Source organism: Mobula birostris, chromosome 8 (genome assembly GCF_030028105.1).
Source record: "Mobula birostris isolate sMobBir1 chromosome 8, sMobBir1.hap1, whole genome shotgun sequence".
Lineage (NCBI taxonomy): Eukaryota > Metazoa > Chordata > Chondrichthyes > Myliobatiformes > Myliobatidae > Mobula > Mobula birostris.
This window is the reverse complement of record NC_092377.1, coordinates 26,738,422-26,758,656: the sequence shown is the minus strand read 5'-3', so window position 1 is coordinate 26,758,656 and position 20,235 is coordinate 26,738,422. Positions and strand designations below refer to the sequence as shown.

Below are 20,235 nucleotides of genomic sequence, written 5' to 3'. Positions count from 1 at the left end.
CCTCACCTTGAGTATTGTGAACAGTTTCAGGCCCCTCATCTTAGAAAAGATGTGCTGGCATTGGAGAGGGTCCAGAGGAGGTTCACAAGGATGATTCTAGGAATGAAAGGATTATCATACGAGAAACGTTTGATGGCTCTGGGTCTGTACTTGCTGGAATTCAGATGGATTGGGGGAGGGGGGAATCTCATAGAAACTTTTCGAATGTTGAAAGGCCAAGACAGAGTAGATGTGGAAAGGATGTTTCCCATGGTAGGAGAGTCTAGGATAAGAGGGCACAGCCTCACGATAGAGGGGCGCCCTTTCAGAACAGATGCAGGAAAGTTTCTTTCGGCAATTTGTTGCCACATGTAGCTGTGGAGGCCAAGTCATTGGGCATATTTAAGGCAGAGATTGATAGGTTCTTATTGGATATGACATCAAAGGTTACGGAGAGAAGGCTGGGAACTGGGGTTGAGGAGGAGATTTAAAAAAAAAAGGATCAGCTATGATTGATTGATGGAGAAGATTCAATGGGCCAGATGGCCTAATTCTGCTCCTATGTCTTATGGTCTGATGCAGACTCACTGCTTCCTCAACACTACCTGCCCTTGCACCAATCTTTGCATCATCCACAAACTTAGCCACAAAGCCATCAATTCCGTCCTCCAAATCGTTGATGTAAAATATGAAAATAAGCAGTCTTCATACCGATACATGTGGAACACCATTACTCACGAGCAGCCATCCAGAATAGGTCCCCTTTTTCCCATTCTTTGCCTCCTGCCAGTCAGCCAATCTTCTACCATGCTAGTATCTAATCCTGTAATACCATTGGCTTTTACCTTGTTAAGCAGCCTCATCCTCATGTGAGGCACATTCTGAAAATTCAAGTAAATAACATCCAATGACTTTTTTTTCTCCATCCTGCTTGTTATTTCCTCAAAGAATTCCAACCAGATTTGTCAGGCAATATTTCTCCTGTAGCTCACCATGCTGCCCATGGCCTATTTTATCATGCACCTCCAAGTATCTCGAAACCTTATGCTTCATAATGGACTCCAAATCTTCCAACCACTGAGGTCAGGCTAACTGGCCTATAATTTATTTTCTTCTGCCTTCCTCCCTTCTTAAATAATGGAGTGACATTTGCAATTTTCTAGTCTTCTGGAACCACTCCAGAATATAATGATTCTTGAAAGATCATTTATTAATACCTTCACAATCTTTTCAGCTACCACTTTCAGAGCCCTGGGGCATAGTCCCATCAGATGTTTCAACTTCTCAACAACCCTCTCCTTGGTAACAACTGCACTCACTTCTGTCCCCTGACACACTTTAATTTTTGGCATACTGCTTGTGTCTCTACAGTGCAGAGTGACACAAAAATCTTAAGTTCATCCAGCATTTCTTTATCCATTACTATCTCTCCAGCAGCATGATATCCACTCTCACCCCCTTTACTCTTTGTATAAATGAAAAATTCTTTTAACATCCTTCTTTATATTATTTGATAGCTTACCTTCATATTTCATCTTTGCTCTCCTTAAGGCTTTTTTTTTAAATTGGCTTCTGTTAGTTGTTAAAAAGCTTCCCAATCCTCTAACTTCCCAATATTTTTGCCATATTATATGCCCTCTCAATTGCTCTTAAGGTTGCCTTTGACTTCCCTTGCCAGCCACAGTTGTGTCATCCTCTCTTTAGGTAGGTGGTTCCCAACCTGACTCGGTTAATGGTAAGGGTCCATGGCATAAAAAGGTTGGGAACTCCTGCTTTATAATAATTCTTCAGCTTTGGGACGTATCGACCTGTGCCGACCGAATTGTACCCAGAAACTCCAGCCATTGCTGTTTTGGCATCATTCGTGCTAGTGTCTCCCTCCAATCATCTTTGGTCATCTCCCCTGTCTGTCATGCTTCTGTAATTCCCTTTACTCCACTGTAATACTGATACATCCGAGTATCTTCTCCCTCTCAAACCTTACATTAGGCTCCCTAATCAAAGCTGGCTCATGCACAACACCTAATCCAGAACAAACTTTCCCCTAGGGCTCAACTACAATCTGCTTCAAAAGGCCATTTCAGAGACATTGTACAAATTCCCTCTCTTGGGATTTTAGAACCAACCTGATTTTTCCAATCTACCTGCATATTGAAATCCCCAACGACCATTGTAACATTGTCCTTTTTGACATGCCTTTTCTATTTCCCATTGTAATTTACATTCCACATCCTGGATACTGTTTGAGGGCCTGTATTTAACTCCCATCAAGATCTTTTTACCCTTGCAGTTTCTTAACTCTACCAACTAGTCTTCCATATCTTCAGTTCCTATGTCACCTCTTTCTACAGTTTTGATTTCATTTTTTTTTTTTACCAAGAGCCACACCCCACCCGCCTGTCTTTATGATACAATGCATAACTTTGGAACGTAAACTCTCAACTATGATCTTCTTTCAGCCACAACTCGGTGATGCTGATCCTTTCTTTTCCCCCTCTTCAACCCCATTTCCTGGCTTTCTCCCCATAACCTTTGATGCTTTATCCAATCTAGAACCTATCAATCTCTGCCTTAAATACACCCAGTGACCTGACCTCCACAGCTGCCTTGGTAACAAATTCACCCCAGCCTTTGGCTAAAGAAATTTGTCTACATCTCTGTTTTAAGTGGACACCCCTCTATCCTGAGACTGTGCCCTCTTGTTCTAGACTCCCCCACCATGGGAAACATCCACATCCACTCTTGGTCTTTCAACATTCAAAAGGGTTCAGTAAAATCCTCCCTCATCCTAAATTCCAGTGAGTGCAGACCCAGAGCCAACAAACATTCCTCGATGATAACCTTCTTATTCCCGGAATCATCCTTGTGAACCACCTCCGGACCCTCTCCAATACCAGCACATCACTTTTTAGATGAGGACCCCAATACTGTTCACAATACTCAAGGTGAGGCCTCACCAGTGTCTTATAAAGCTTCAGGATCACATCTCTGCTCTTGTATTCTATACCCGTTGAAATGAATGCTAACATTGCATTTGCCTTCCTCATGACCAGCTCAACCTGCAAGTTAACCTTTAGGGTGTTCTGCACAAGAACTCACCAGTCCTTTTGCATGTCAGATTTTTGGATTTTTCCCTGTTTAGAAAATAGTCTGCACATTTATTTCTACTACTAGAGTGCATGACCATGCATTTCCAACATTGTATTTTATTTGCCACTTCCTTGCCCATTCTCCTAATCTGCCTTAAGTCCTCCTGAAGCCTACCCATTTCCTCAAAACTACCTAACCCTCCACCAATCTTCATATCATCTGCAAACTTGGCAACAAAGCCATCTATTCCATCATCTAAATCATTTATATACAGCATAAAAAGAAGTGGTCCCAACACCGACCCCTGCGGAACACCACTAGTCACTGGCAGCCAACCAGAAAAGGATCCTTTTATTCCCACTCACTGCCTCCTACCAATCAGCCAGTGCTCTAACCATGACAATACACCTGTAATTTGGTTTACTTATGTTGCTCTTGCCCAACAATTTCAGATTCTACAGCAGTGTAAACTGGTCCAAAAAGGGAGCATTTTAAACCAAGGTTTCACAACCTTTTTTTTTAAGCCAAGGGGTCCGTGGACCCCAGGTTAGGAATCCATTTTAAACTATTATTTGGTTTAGAAGACACGTGTTTCACTCTCCAGCTCACTTATTTTAAATATGAACCACTGAATTGCACAGAATTGAAGCTACCACAAGACTTACACTTGCTTTGGTCTTGTTCTTCTCCATTGAGATGAGCCCTTTCACGCTCCGTCTCAGCCTGCCCCAGTACCTGTGGGCATAACTAGCGTGTAGAATTGACAGCACAGATCAAAGCTGCATCTTCTGCTCTTTTCTATACTGGAAATGTGTATCTTGGTTTTGTACTGCAATATGGCTTGGAATATTTTGCTATGGTAGACTTTACATAAATGCAACCTTTTGTTGTAACCATCTACAAATGATAAATTGTAGACTGGGATCAGAGAGTTCATGCTGAGATTCTTCAACATCTCATTGCAAAGCCAGCCAACTATTTGAAGTTAAAATAGCAAACACTCCACTGGATCGCAATAAGTTGCATTCCCTCTATTTCAGAATCAAATACTTGCAGGACTCACAGGTTTAGAAATCAAAAGAAACCGAATCTAATGAGGTGCAGAATTCTTTCAGAAACTGTCTCGTTTGGAGCCTTTCTGGCTGTAGGTGTGTGTGTGGGGATTAAATTTCTCACACTCACATTTGCAGAACAATCCCAGTGGTTACCCTGGAGTACTAGCAGAATATCCTGCAAGTTGCTATCCGTTTTGCTTATGTCTGCTATTTTCCGGTGAATAGGTTGGTTATGCAAGTGGCAAAGAATTGGCAGATGGAATAAAATGTGGAGAGAGATGATTTACTTTGATGGAAGGAATAGAAAAGCAAAATATTCTGAAGGAAAATATCGATTTGTCAGGCCATTCAGCCCAACAAGCGAATGCCTGCTCAAAAAGAAATCCCACTTCTAATTTCCCCGTTGTTTTTCCCCTTACCCATTACTCGGCCTTGGATCACCCTATCATCCACTTACACTAGAGATAACCTGAAGTAAACAAACAACCTACCAATCAGCATGCCTTTCACACGTGGGAGGAAATCAGAGCAAAAGGGAAAATGAAGCAGTGAAAAAAAACTCCACACAGATGACAAAAGATCAGGAATTGAATCTTGGGTTAGTGAAGCTGAGGAAGCAATCCTAACTACTGACATCGTACCACCGTGAGACATAGATACTACAAAACATAATCAATACAAAATTTGTATACAGGTACAATTAGTGATTTGGAAACTAAAGCAAAAGTAGAGCATTGAAGTATTAGCACAATTTTACAAGGCGACGGTGAGATATGATGTGGACCTTTATGTGCAGATTTGGTCTTATTTAAGGACAGGTTTATTTGCATTAGAGGCAGTACAGATAACCACCATCAGCTGATTTGTGGGGCGACAAGTCTGATAATGTTAAGGTGGAGCTGATAAAATGAGAGCTGACCTTACTGAATGGTAGGGTAGGCTTGGGGTGTGGCACAGACAGCTGGGGATAAATTTTTAGGGCAAAGAGAAACTCTAGCACAGTCTCTTGTATGCTACGTGTGCCAACTGATAGTTGGTGCAACATTGAGAAATATCTGGGAACACGGACTCAGTCATAAAACACAAGAGCACAGAAACAGCCCTTCAACCCATACAGTCTGTGCTGAACAATTATACTGCCTAGTCCCATCTAGTCTGTGCCAAACTATTACTTTGCCCAGTCCCATCGACTTGCACCTGGAGCGTAGTCCTCCATACCCCTCCCATCCATATACTTATCCAAATTCCTCTTGAATGTTGAAATCAAACCATACCCAATGCTTCTGCTGGTGATTAAGCTCAGGGCTTCAAAATTCCTATACATACACATCAAGATCTCCGTGCTCAGCATGCAGGAGTGCTCCGATGATATCACTTCACAAATAGCCTGTAGGTCTTTGGGACATGAGAGGAAATCGGAGTATCCGGAGGAAACCCATTATGTCACAAGGAGAGCTTGCAAATTCCACACGGTGTGCTCCACAATCTCATCACCCTCCGAGTGAAGCTCCCCTTAAACATTTCACGTCTCATCCTTAAACCATGACTGTTAGTTCTAGTCTTGCCCAACCTTAGAGGAAAAAGCCTGCTTGCATGTACCCCTCAATTTTATATACCTCTATCAAATTTTCCCTCATTCTCCTATGAGGTGGGGAATAAACTCATAACCTATTCAAACTTTCCCTATATCACAGGTCCTCAAGTCCCGAAAATGTGCCACCTGAATATTCTGTCCCATCATTGGAGTGGTGTACAAAAGTAAACTTGCATAGGAAATACAATTGCATCATTAAGTTCACGTCAACAACAAGGGGCTTCCCAAACCACTGATAATGGAGCTGAGATCAAGCCCCTGTTCAAAAATAAAGTCATTGCAGAGAATGCATCCAAGTTAGTTATTGTTCTGCTATATTAAAAAAAAAGTGTTTTATATTAAGTTCTTCCAGCAGACTGATAGTCTGCCAGGAACACTAATATATTCCAACAGTGAAACCAGTGGGTGGAATTGGGAAGTGAGCAGAGGCACTGTATTCACCCACCTAGAGTTTTTATTACAAACAAATGTCAAAAAAAACAAAGAACCGCAGCTGTGGTCTTTGTGGTAATACAACATAACAACCCAGCAGTGTTGAGTAATGTTCTCTGGCTTTGGTTAACAAAGCATCCTGACATGCAAGTTAAAGGTGGAAACTGAGCCCACTGTTTTCAAAATACTTCACAAAAAGTGTGAACAGCACAGCATATGGTTCACAGCAGAAGAAAGCACAGATCAATCATATAAACCAAAACAATGACACCAGGAAGGCGTCCTTACTCCCCACCCCCCAAACTATGCTGCAGCGCTCTTGATATTTATGTTAAAAATTGGACAGGTACGTTCTTTTGCATTCCACAGGGGTGCTGCAAGCTCCAGTTCAACTCACATATTTATAGACAATTTCATGAAAACACCCCTGAAACAAATCTTTCTTCATTTTCTCCCCAGAAGATTCCTTCATTTCATAATAGGGTCACACTTTGAGGGGTGAGGTGATATTTGATGCAGGTTCGAATGCTAGGGAACTTGAGGTTCCCTTTAAGTGAAACTTGTAGTTTTCACTACACACCAGAGCTTTCAGTGATGTATTTATGAATGTATTTATAAATAAATGCCAACTTTTTTTGTTTATGGAGCATCTTTAGGATAAAATTACCCTTTTGTGGCAACCTTCATGGAAATGTTCAGAAGCACAGTACTACCTCAACCATACCAAACATTAGTGATATACATGACAAAAATTAAATAAAAAATGTGTGATCCTTTGGCCGGAACCATCAGCTCTATTCCGCTCCACAGATGTAGCCAATTGTCTCAAGCTGTGTCCATTTATATTACAAATTAAAATTGACCTTCACACTTCACATCCAACTGACAAATTGCACAAAAAAAATGTAATTTTGCACAGGTATTCAGAAAGCACAAAAGTGGGTGCGTAATTACTGGTGGGACATTAGTTGCCTTTGATTGCTTGGTAAGTACATGAATACTTTAACTTAAAACATGTCAAGAATCATAAGTTGTTTGGTAAGATTGTGATAGGCATTGTTGCCCCCGTACCATCAGCCTGAAGAATATCTTCAGTTCATGTGTTCAAGTCAGAGGTAAACAACTAGAGGACTGATAAGGAAAACTGAATTCAAGGGGATGAATTCAATGGAAAAACTTAGTACTGGGAAAAAGTGAAAGAGAAACTGGATTGGCAAAGTCGTACAAGAGATCAAATGAGGAAAATTAAAATTAATTTGAGATTTTCAAATATTTTCCTAATTCATTCTAAATTTCAAGGAATGAAACCCCAAGCTTACCAACAGCTAGTAGCTAGCTTTATGAAGGTTGATTGGCAAAATATTACCATTTAATATAGCTTGTCAGCATAATGGGTAATTAAAGTGCAGAAGGCTGCTGAGAAACAAAACGGGTGGCTTGGGTGAGAATACAAATTTTAAAACTATAGAATGCAGTACATATTTTTGGAAATTCCTATTTCCATTTATTTTACTCCATATTTTCCTTTAACAGACAAGGAAGCCATTGGAGCCAGCAGGGCCATCATTCAGAGAATTTCCATCAGTGCTCTTGCCACTGATAATTTTTTCATGTGCCCATCCACTCCCCCTCATTCTACTGTCACCCAGCAGTTAATAGCAATTAACCTGCCACGAAGTCTTTGGGATGAGACAGGCAACTGGAGAAACTCAAGGAAACCCATGCAGTCACAGGGAGATTGTGCAAACACCAAAGAGACAACACCCAAGGTTCGGAGTCTCTGGAGCTAATCTAACACTCAGCAGTGGCACCTGTACTAATTACCCAGAAAGTGCATGGAGTTATTCAGTTAGAATTTAAAACATTACCACACAGAAAAGGCCCTTTGACCTATGACGCTACTCAAAGATCAACTAACCCTCTCCTCCTACATAGCCCTTTATTTCTCTATCTTCCATGTGCTCTGGAGAGAAGGTCTTTGCACTCGAGTGACCTCTCTCCCTCAATGATATCAGTGGACTGTTGGTGTTGCAAGATTTAAATCAATGCAGATTGTAGATTTGGACTCTCAGTTTTTAAATGAAGTGTTATATTTTAGTTCTAGCTTTAGCTCTTTTTCTGTTAGGCGATTTTTGAATCTGAAGGTCTGCAGATAATGAATTCTGTGCTGTAGTAAAATATGCCTTTTGTCTTCTATATTTTGTGTTTACGACAGTTTTTTCGTTGCCGTTTGCACTTTTTTTTTTGCACATGGATGGTTTGATGTCTTGCTTTGAACGGGTTGTTTAGGCTTTGTTACATGACCGTCTGTGGGAAAGACGAATTTCAGGGTTATATACTGCATGCTTACTTTGACAACAAATGTACTTTGAACTTTGATGCAAGAACTTCTTAAATGTCCCTAATGTGTCTGCCTCTACCACCATACCTGCCAGGGCATTCCATGCACTCGCTACTCTGTATAATTAAACTTGCCTCTGACACCACCCCCCCCCTTTACTTTCCCCCCAATCACTTGAAAATTATGATTCCACTTGTCTACCCCACCACCCCCATATTCCATCCTGGGAAAAAAGTCTATGGCCCTTTGACCCTAGCATTGCTTCGGCAGCAACGTATAGCTCATTGTGTTTTTCTTTATATTATTGCACCATTTAAAAAGTCAGATCTAACAACTAACAGAGTCACGCAGATATACCCAATACCATTGCAGACCTGAGAATTTTCCCAAAAAAAAAAGGGCAAGTTCTAAAACAGACACAAGAGATTGCAGTTGCTGGAATCCACAGCCACACACTACTGGAGCAACCACTTCCATTCAGCTTTTTTATACTGACTACCTCCCAACTTTCAGTCCAGATAAGTTGTCTACACCCAAAACAATGGTCCATTTCTTTCCATAGTTGCCACCTAACCTGTTGAGTTTCTCCAACTTTTATGTTTCTGTTAAAACACTGATGCTCTACTACCCAGTTGTAAGACATTAACAAATCTTTGTTTTAACCACTTTGCTTCCTGCAACAAATAAGATCCTTACAATGAAGTATCCAGTAATAATCTAATGATTGCAAACTAAATTCTATTACTTATCAGCAAAAAATAAATATTGCATTAAAACAAGATAACTGTGGTAGATCTATGACATTTATTCAAGATGTTACCAATCATTGATATAATGGGAAAAAATGAACTAAACAGAGCCTAATCTATCATTGTTGGGAAGGCCCTAACAATCCACCGCTGCAGGAGGAATTTTAAATAAAACTTACCTGCATCAGGCCTACAACTTATCCGCATGAAATGCATATTTTTTTTTGTCGGGTGTCAGGGCAGTGTAGTGGTTGGCGACCCAGGTTCAATTCCTGCTGCTGCCTATAAGGAGTTGGTAGGATAATTGGTCATTAAAATTGTCCCAGGATTAGGCTCAGATTAAAATCAATGGTTGCTGGGAGGTTCAAAGGGCCTACTCTGTACTGCAGCTCAGTAAGTAAATTTTAGTTTGGGAAAGGAAAATCATTGTGGGCAACACAAACAAAATGCTGGAGGACCTCAGCATGCCGGCAGAATCTCTGGAAAGGAGTACAGCTGACGTTTCGGGACAAAACCCTTCAGCAGGTATCGGCCTGAAACATCGACGATACTTTTTTCCATAGATGCTGCCTGGCCTGCTGAGTTCCTCCAGAATTTTGTACGTGTTGCTCGGATTTCCAGCATCTGCAGATTTTCTCTTGTTTGAAAGCCACTGTGGACCACTGCAGCTATTTAAAAACGAAGATTACTATTCAGTTTGCCAAGCAATGCCGTGTAATATGGGGAGTATAGAGAGAAGGAGTAGAGAGAAGGGAAGGAAAGTAACGAGTAAATAGGATTTTAGGCACCCTGGGATGATTGTTATCTCATACCCTGTCAAGATCTATCTGCAAGTAACACAGCATGTTGATATTTCTCTGTCAGAATACGAAGGCATGCTATAGTATATTTCTTTATCTCCTAGTATTATAAAGTTATTTTCTTTTATAAACAGCCAACAAATATGTTTTTCACCAATTTATCTCAGCCCATTAGTATAGGTAGCTGAATCTAGAAAAGCAGGTGCCAAGTGAATTCAAGGAAACTGGAGGGATTCCCTGCAGTAGTAACTATATGGAACTAAAAAAGTCAATTGACAACTGCATTAATTAATTTAACATTTTCCTAGAGAAGGGACAGTTGTAAAGCAAGGTGGGAGTGATGAAATAAAATACATAACTAATATACCACATGCAGCCAAGTCCTTTTAATCCCAAGAAGAAGTTGAGCTAAATGAGGTCCAAGAACAAGAAGTGACGTGAAGATCACCTGACCAGGATGCAATGTGTAAACAAAATTAACACTGGAAACACTCAATAGATGAGGCAAGATACCCTGGTGAGGCACAGACGTGACAGACCTTTCCATAAGAACGGCAAAGAGTTGATGCTTCTCTCTGCACATTTGCTGCCCAATCTGCTGAGTATTTCCAGCACTTCGCGTTTTTAAGATTTTCATCATTTATAGGATTTGACTTTGTTCAAATGTGTAGTTGAGTTTCAACCATTTTTCTCATTCCTAAATGTTACATAACAGTATTTCTGACACTAAACCACTGGATGGGTCAAAGCAAAGTGTGATCTTTAGGCAGTTTCTGGAGCAGGTTACATGTTTGGCACATCACTGTGCGCTGAAGGGCCTGTGATGTGCTGCAGATTTCTCTGTACTATGTTCTATCTCAAAAGTCTGTCAACTCAATTGGATGCAAGTGACTGCATAAGTGATCTGAATAACCAACTTTCATTCACTCTTCAACAACATGACAACTGACCTCATCTTGGTCCTTCAAATGATTTCATAAAAAGCAACAGTATGGTAACTTGGAAAGTGCAAGTCAACACTGCTACTTGGAAACAGAAGAATTAGTTATGAAAATATTAAAATGTACTTACTTTTCTTTCAGTATAACCTTACTTTCCTTTTTCCAGTACTCCTTGAAGTCAGTGCAAAACTCATGCCAAATGGTAAATAAATGATTTGGAGTGACTTCTTTGTCTCCTGACTTTGGCTTCATGCTGAAGTATGCTGCCGTTTCCAAGAAGCTGATGAAACACAACAATAAATTACACCTCAAAGGCATTTACTACATTTGAAAATTGCTTCAAATTAACAATAAACAGCCATTGGACAAATGGCAGCAACAATTTAAAATGGCTTGAAGGTAGGCCATTCAAAACCAAAAAAAGTCATATTAGGTGCACTTGCTATTTGACCACAAGACCACAAGGATGTCATACAGTTCCCTCCTTCTTAAAAGTTTGGAATGATCCTGTGTTCTTCCAGATGAAGAAGAATGCCTGAGATACTCGTTGAAACAGTGAAAATATGACCACACTACATCTTATCTTCAAATCCTGGAAGTCAAAATATAGGATATATAAATAATGCATGTAGATAGCATGAAAATGGAGGCAGCACTGTAAATGAACAAGAAAGTTATCTACAGCTACAGCAGGATATCAATTAGATGGAAAGTTGGGTAGAGCAGTGGCAGATGCAATTTATGAGCTGATGCATTTTGGGAGGTCCTTGTCTCCTCCAAATCAAACCTTGAATGTAACCACAATTCAATTTTAATCCTACAGAGTGTGTTAAAGCATCACTAGGAATAACTTAAAATTATGTATTGAATTAGCCAAATCAAGTTGCTACATAAGCCTCTCTGCATGGTCAATACTAGAATCTGTGAGGGGCAAACCTTTTTGCGAGTGTATGCCCAAATTGGCAATAATCTTCCAAAAAAAAATTCGTGTGCGCGATGATAACTTTGAGCAGAGATCATCTTTGGTTAATGAATTAATAACAATTTTGATGTGCTCAAGGAAAGATTATGGGTCCTGTTGCCTATTTACAGTATGGGCATTCATTGTTTCGCTATTAATAAAGATTATTGCACAAAAAATGAGGAGCTAAACTACATGCAGAATTTATCTTTATTATCACTGAATATCCAGTGTTCACTCACAAACAACAGAAGAAAAAAAGAATCAGCAGAGCGAAGGTGGTGTCAACTGGCCTATTTATTACCTAATAATTGATGTAAACACCATGTCTATGAGGACTTCAAAATATATCATCCAACATGTGTTATTGCAACTCTTTAGCTGGTAACAGGTTGGTATGAGATATTTCCTATGAAAACTTCTCACTGTTCACGGGTTGTAAAAAGTTATTTGCTGCTTCTCTTGGCAAGGTAATCAATATACATCTTTTCATTGTGGGTGAGGCTTAAAGAATAAAAGGCCGACACCGCATGCGGTGTGGCAACATAACTTTTGTGCTTGCCATTATCGGCACACGTCCCATCAGTTTGTCGGCCTTCAGCCAGCATCCCTGGAAATACCTTGTGCAATTAACAAAGTAGATGTCCAACGATGGGAGACAGCTATATCCAGTTACGAATAGCAAGTAGAAAGAGAGCAGTTCCTAAGCCATGGTTCTAAACAAGGGATGAGGTGTTTGCCTCTCTTTATTCAATATTCATAAAATTGGGAATAACAACAGCAAATTAGTTGTATAGTACACATGGAAAAATATTTAAAATGGAATTTACAGGAAACCAATCTCTGAAAAGCAAATAACACACACTCAAGACCATGAAGTCAAAAGGAATAATTGAGGATGAAGAAAAGCATGAATTAAATATGTACACAGCAGTGATGTGCATGACAAATCACTATATGAAGGAATTAAGACAGAAGGCAAAGAAAATGAGGAGGACAAAAAGAAAAAGTGAAAATAAGTTATCAAGGAAAATAAATAAAAAAATAGTTATATATATATATATATATATATATATATATATATATATATATATATATATATATATATAGTGGCCATATCAATGAGAATAAAGTTTGATAGGGAAAGGGCATTAAAAGCTCATGTCCATAATGATAGTATTTGTAAAAACATCGACTCTTTACGTGGCTTCAGTATTAACTAAGGAGGCAAAGCAGGTGGACATGGCATTAGATAACGAGACAAGTAATGAATTGAGGGCTTTTACCATAAAAGTTATATTAAATCAATCAAACTCAGAAGGTCTATAGAACAGCCATTGCTGCACATAGTTACTAAATTGTGAGGGAAAAAAGTGCCAAAAGATATACCGTCATTGCAAGCAGTCTAACTGATATTCATTAGGCAAACTTCAGAAAGGTATGTCCTTAAGTAAGCAACCAAAGAAATCAGATCTGCATTCTTTGTTGTTTAAAAGAATGACAGCGATTTTATTGAAATATACAAGGTGCTGTTGGGGCACGAGAATAGACGTTGAAATATTTTCACTAGTGGGAGAATCCCAAACCATGTGACATGGTTGGAAGATTAGAGACGGTCATTTAAAATCCAAGATGCATGGGAATTTAGTGTGCAAAACATTGTTGAGGATCCCAACCACCCATCTCTCTGACCCAGTACTGTGAGGAGGTACAAGAGTATCAGGTCTAGGACTGCCATGCTGGGTAACAGCTTCTTCCCCCAGGCTGTGAAATAAATGAATACTCTACCACTACAGAGTTCTTGTCACTAGGCCAGTTAGCTGTTTATTGTACTGTATTATTTACCTGTGCTGTGCACTTCACACAGATTTTGTATTATATTTTAACTTATTTGTGGTAATATTTTGTTTTATGTGCTGCGTGTGATATGTGAATTGAGGGTGTATAGTGGTCCGGAGGAATGTTGTTTCATTTGGTTGTAGTCAGATGACAATAAACTTGAACTTCTATAAGGGAGCAGTTCTCAAAAGACACTGGGGGGTTGAGTTAGTTAGATCATTGGTAGTTAAAGAGTAAATAGTCTTTGAAAGATCAGGGAATTGAGAGGTATGGCGAATTGTCAGACAAGTGGAGTTGAGACTGATCAGCTACGATCATATTGAATGTCAGAGAAGGCTAGTAAAAATGGGAAATTGGGCATTATTTTAGAGGGAGATAATGACCCATCAACAGAACTGCAAAATAAAGAAAACATGCATTTAAATTGATGAGAAGAACAGGTGACAAACACAGTTGGTGCTATTTAAGGCTGGTAAAGTATGCTTATGGCTGATTTGTTTAGGAGGTGATGTAACTAGAGGTAGATAAGGGCAGAAGACAAATAAACAAAGAATAATGCCTTTGAAGTTAGTATAAGGCAATTGCTTTAAGCTTGAAATGAGAGAATACTGGAGGAAAGACTCAACTCAGTCATGCAGGTCGGCCATCACCAATCCGGCACCATTGGGACCTGAGGAGTGCCAGATTAGTGAAAATGCCAAATTACAGAAGGATCACATTAAGCATAATCAATGCTGGATTATCGAAGGAACTGAATTACAGGTAGTGGGATTAGTGAAGGTCGACCTGTACTTGGTTATTTAGAGTAATGCTCATCATTTACATGCCTGATACCAGACTCTAAATACAAGCCCAACTCAGCCCAAACTTTCTTTATTACATCAAACCCCAATTCCATACATCAGCCTGGTGAGCTTTCACTGCTGTATAGCAAGTATATCCTTTCTTAAACATGGAGGCCAAAACTGTACACAGTACTGTGTGCAGTCATATCAACATTCCCTAGTTGCATCAAATCTACTTTTTAAAAAAAACTTGAAAATTCTTGGCATAATTGACTTTCCTAATTACTTCATATAAATTTAGTTAGTCAATACTTGTACACCATAGAGCTTTGGTCACCATGTTATAAAAAAGTACAGAACAACACATTGTGAATATAGAAAGGAATTATCTACTGACAGAAAAGTGGCTGCAGGGTAACATTAGAAAGTGCAACAAGAAAATATTTCTATTTATGATCAAGAATATAAATAGAGCTTAGTCATGAAAAGCAACAGGGTATTCAGAAGAAACATCTTACTCAAAAAATGGCGATGCTGGAATTGGTGAATGTGAATTCTAATTTTAGATGTGAAGCAATATTGGACGAGCATATGAAGGAACACTAGGTACATTGGTCGATTCAGATGATGAAAGGTATCAGGAATTTGGAGTGGAGAATAAATTCTGGTGTCAACTCGGGCATCTCACCTATGTGTCATCTATCCTGTCAGGGATTTTTTAAATCAATGGGACATCTTTCAGGAGTAATAGAATAGGGGTGATAGCCAATTAGTACAACCAGGAAACAGACTGTAAAAAAACTGTTCACAGTGCAACATTCATTGGCTGTGGGACATTCCAATTTGCTTAGTATTGTCATTATGCAAGGGAAAGCAAAAAATAAACGTCCATGTTAGTTGGCTCTTCGCTGAATTTCCCATGAGATCTAAGGCGGCATTAAGTGTCAGCCTTCTTCAATTGCATTATTAAAGATATACTATATCTGTCACTTAATACACACTTCAAGATATATGCTTTGTCAATTGATACTCTGACCATTTATACATCTCAGAAGCCATCCTCTGTAGAATGTAAGCAAAAGTATATTTTGGGAGGTTTATGCGCAGAACCCCTTAGACCATGCATTGGTATTTCAATATTCAAAAGGGTCTTGTCACTTAAGATGTACTCAATTGTGAACACAGTTCTACGAAGTTACCTGTCTCCAGCCAAGATGTTGAAATGGGTCTAACCGTTAAAGCTGCAATGCTTATTACCTGTTTGGAAAAAGTATAAAATCTCACTTCTGTAGATGTTGGAAGAGGAGAAATAGATTCTTCAGTGGAATCTATTTCTACCGCTTCTGCAGCATAAAGCCCTTTCATATCTATCAGCTTCGGTCTCCAGTAGCTAATTCACAGCTATAACATATCCGGTGCAGTTTCATTCATCATAATACAATCTCTCAGTATTTCATACAGCCAAGCAACTTCTGCTGACTTTGACTTTCATCACTCAAGAAGCTAACTTACACACTCTTCCACCTCCCCCTCCCCGACAACACTGCCCCCCCTCCCCCACACCTCCCATTCACTTACACTGTTACTGGCAAAGTTAACAATTACTACCTATCTCTGAAGATAGAGATCTCTTCTTAAATTATTGCTTTGCTTCTGGCAATAGAGTTCCTGCAATGGCTACGGAGGGAGTTCCAGGATTTAAACGTAGTAACAAAGAAAATCTCAACCAACACACACAAAATGGTGGAGGAATTCAGCAGGTCAGACAGCATCTATGGAAATGAATATCTATTTGTTTCCATAGGTGCTGCTTGACCTGCTGAGTTCCTTCAGCATTGTATGTGTGTTGCTTTGGGCTTCCAGCATTTGCAGTCTTCTCCTTTTTTATCTCAGTTGATCCATGCCAGAGAGCTTTGTGATTTCAAAGTGAACCTGCATATTTGGGTGGCCATGTCCACCTAACCTCAAGTAGGAAAGACTGTGTTTAGTAGTCATAGTCATACTTCATTGATCCCAGGAGAAATTGGTTTTCATTACAGTTGCACCATAAATAATTAAATAGTAATAAAAAATAAATAGTTAAATAGTAATACATAAATTATGCCAGGAAATAAGTCCAAGACCAGCCTATTGGCTCAGGGTGTCTGATCCTTCAGGGGAGGAGTTGTAAAGTTTGATGGCCACAAGCAGGAATGACTTCCTATGACGCTGTGTGGAATGAGTCTCTGGCTGAGTGTACTCCTGTGCCCAGCCAGTACATTATGTAGTGGATGGGAGACACTGTCCAAGATGGCATGCAACTTGGACAGCATCCTCTTTTCAGACACCACCGTCAGAGAGTACGTTTGAGAAGTACTGTCAAGTGCTCGGATTTCTAGCATCTACCGATTTTCTCTTGTTTGTGATAACAAACAGATAGTTTTCTTAAAAAAAAATGATTTGTTGCCCAGGTCACCATGAAATGGCTTTGCTTCTCTTGAAAGAAGAGCTGGCATTGGAGAGAATTCAGAGGAGGTTCCCAAGGATGATTCTGGAATGAGGGTTTATCATATGAGGAACGTTTGATAGCTCTGGGCCTGTACTCGCTGGAATTTAGAAGGTTGAGGGAGGATCTCATTGAAACCTTTTGAATGTTTAAAAGCCTATACAGAGTAGGTGTAGAAAGGATGTTTCCCATGGTGGGAGAGTCTAGGACAAGAGGGCACAGCCTCAGGATAGAAGGGTGTCCATTTAAAACAGATGTGAAATTTGTTTCCACAGGCAGCTGAGGAGGCCAGGTTGTTGGGTGTATTTAAGGAGGTTGATAGGTTCTTGATTGGCCACGGCATCGAAGGCTACAGAGAGAAGAGCTGTGGAGGGGGAATAAAAAGGATCAGCTATGATTGAATGCAGAGCAGACTTCATGGACCAAATGGCCTTATTCTGCTCCTATATCTTAATGTCTAGCTAGTGTTTGCTCTTCATTTCATACACTGTTCATAACTATGTTGCCAACATATATTTCCTTTGTATCCCTTAATTTCACATGACCATAATGTGAACAAAGTGCAGAAGGGCATAAATTGGGTGAATACATTGACATGGCAACTGTTCTTTTCAAGACTGAAGAAACACACCTCAATACATCACGAGAAGCAACCTCCCCTCTATGGGGACTATCCACACTTTCTGCTGCCTAGGCGAAGCAGTCAAAATCAAAGTGCCCTCCCACTCCCATTCTCTCTTCTCCTATCTCCCATTTGATGGAAGATACAAAAGCCTGAAAGGATGTACCACCAGGCTAAAGGACAACTGCTATCCTACTGTTAAGACTATTGAATGACCTCTTTGTATGATCTGATAGATTCTTGACCTCATCTACCTCAGCATGGTTCTGGCACCCTATTGTTTGCCTGCACTGTACTCTAACACTATATTCTGCATTTTGTTATTGCTATTCCTTTGTACTGCCTCAATACAGTCATGATATGAAATGATCTGTATAGATGCCATGCAAAACACTTCCAGTGCAGCTCATTATATGTGGCAATAATAGAGCAATTACCAATGGAAGGAGATTGAAAAATTGGCTGAGTGTTATTGTAACAACAACCCCTCAATGTCAGCAAGACCAAGGAAATGATTGCAGACTTCAGGAGAGGGAAATCAGAGGCACGTGAGTCAGTCTTCATTGGAGGATCAGAGGTGAAGAGGGTCAGCAAATTCAACTTCCTGGGTATTACAATTTCAGTAGATCCGTCCTGGACCCGTGTAAGTGCAGATGTGCGGAAAGCACAGCAGCACTTCTCTTTCCTTAGGAAGCAGCAGAGAATCTGCATGACATCTAAAGCTTTGCCAAACTTCTCTAGATGTGTAATGGAGAGTATACCAACTGGCTGCACCATGGTCTGGTATGGAAACACAAATGCCTCTGAATGGAAAATTCTACAAAAAGTAGCAGATTCGGCCGAGTACACCACAGGCAATATCTTCCCAGCCACTGAGCACATACACATGAAATTCTGTCGTATGGAAGTAACATCAAGGAACCTTCACCACCCAGGCCGTGTTCTTTTAACACTGCTGCCATCAGGTAGAAGGTACAAGAGCCTCAGAACTCGCACTACCAGATTCAAGAACAATTACTACCCCTCAACCATCAGACTCTTGAACAAAAGAGAATAACTATACTCACTTGCCCATCCATTCAGATGTTCCAACAACCAATGATCTCACTTTGAGGATGCTATATCATTATCTCATGTTTCATTATTTGTTGCTATTTATTTATACTTGCATTTGGACAGTCTGTCATCTTCTGAACTTTGATTGAGCTTTCATTGATACTGCTATAGTTAATATTTTATAGATTGGCTGAGTATGCCCACAGGAAAATGAATCTCAGGGTAGAATATAGTGCCATATGTACTTTGATACAGTAATAAATTTTCTTTGAAATTTAACTCATACAATCCAACATTCCATCTTTATAGTTAGGTAGACCAGCAAATGCTCCAACACAGTAACTGACCAGACAGCATATAGTTCAGCTTGCAACATTTTATCCCCAAGCCAAAACAAACAATGGCCATTTAGCCTCTTAAATATATCCCACAATTCAATTTCACAATAGGTCCACTTCTCATTTTCATTTGTATAATTTTCACTATGATTCTATAACCACTCAACTAAAGCAGCACAAATCTCACGGATAAAATGAAGTGTGTTTGTCTGGTTATGATTCCTTCAGCAAATGCTAATATCCATTTATATTCTGGTTTTTAAAGAAACTCTTGCGAATGCTCAGTGCCAGTAAGCTTTACAAAATGCATACTGATGTAAAAGAAAACCACCAAGTTATCCATGAAGGCATTGACAGGAAATTGGAACTGCTTCCTCATGTAAGCAAAGTCATAACCAACAGAGATGCCTCTCCTTAAGACGGCATTGAGTCATTTTGTAAGATGGTTTCTTATTTGGAGACGATGTGGAAAACCAATGAAGACAGAATACTGCACTAGTTTCTGGTTTACTTTTCCACCATTCAATAAATGGCAAGATCGCTGTTTCATTTTGTCCTAGACCCCCATTATATTTATTTATCTCTGGGAAAGTCAAGCTAGGAATGAATGCTGCTTAGTACTTTATATCATCCATCATGTATTGGAAAGGTAGACATGAAATGCAGACTTTATACCTTGCCACAATGCAAGTCACAAAGGACCACGCAAAGGGAATATTACAGGGACCAATTGGCCCATCACACAAAATGGAAGCACAATAAGCACTTTGACTTATTGAACTACAAGTTGCATGCACATTCATCAAACAGAATCACTTTGCAGGCAGAAGTCATTATATCAAAGTAGACAAACACATATGCAATTAATTGGCTCCCAGGGAAATTCAAATTCCATGTTTACTTGGAACAAAGCTCCTGAACTATTAAACCACACAGTTTGGTGCTAAACCTCTCCCTCCCATGTCTACTGTAAAGACAAACACTCCATGCAGTCCACACACAAGTTCCGACACAAAGGTGTCACTTACTGTATCACAGAGTCCAGACCACCATTCAGTTTCAATTATAATTATAAAATGAATACAGTACTAGCAGAGAGAACTCTGGCAGGATTTATGAGGGTGACACCAACATTGCAAGGATAGATAAATCCTGAAAAGATGACCAC

At 39.7% G+C, this 20,235-nt stretch overlaps 1 protein-coding gene across 1 annotated transcript in view; it reads right to left on the bottom strand.

Annotated features, from left to right (window-relative positions):
* Positions 1-20,235, bottom strand: part of fmn2b (formin 2b) — a 469,810-nt gene that overhangs the window by 57,789 nt on the left and 391,786 nt on the right. Inside the window, exon 17 of the mRNA XM_072266855.1 lies at positions 11,112-11,261. Coding sequence (XP_072122956.1) covers positions 11,112-11,261 — 150 coding nt within the window. The remainder of the gene's footprint in view (positions 1-11,111; positions 11,262-20,235) is intronic.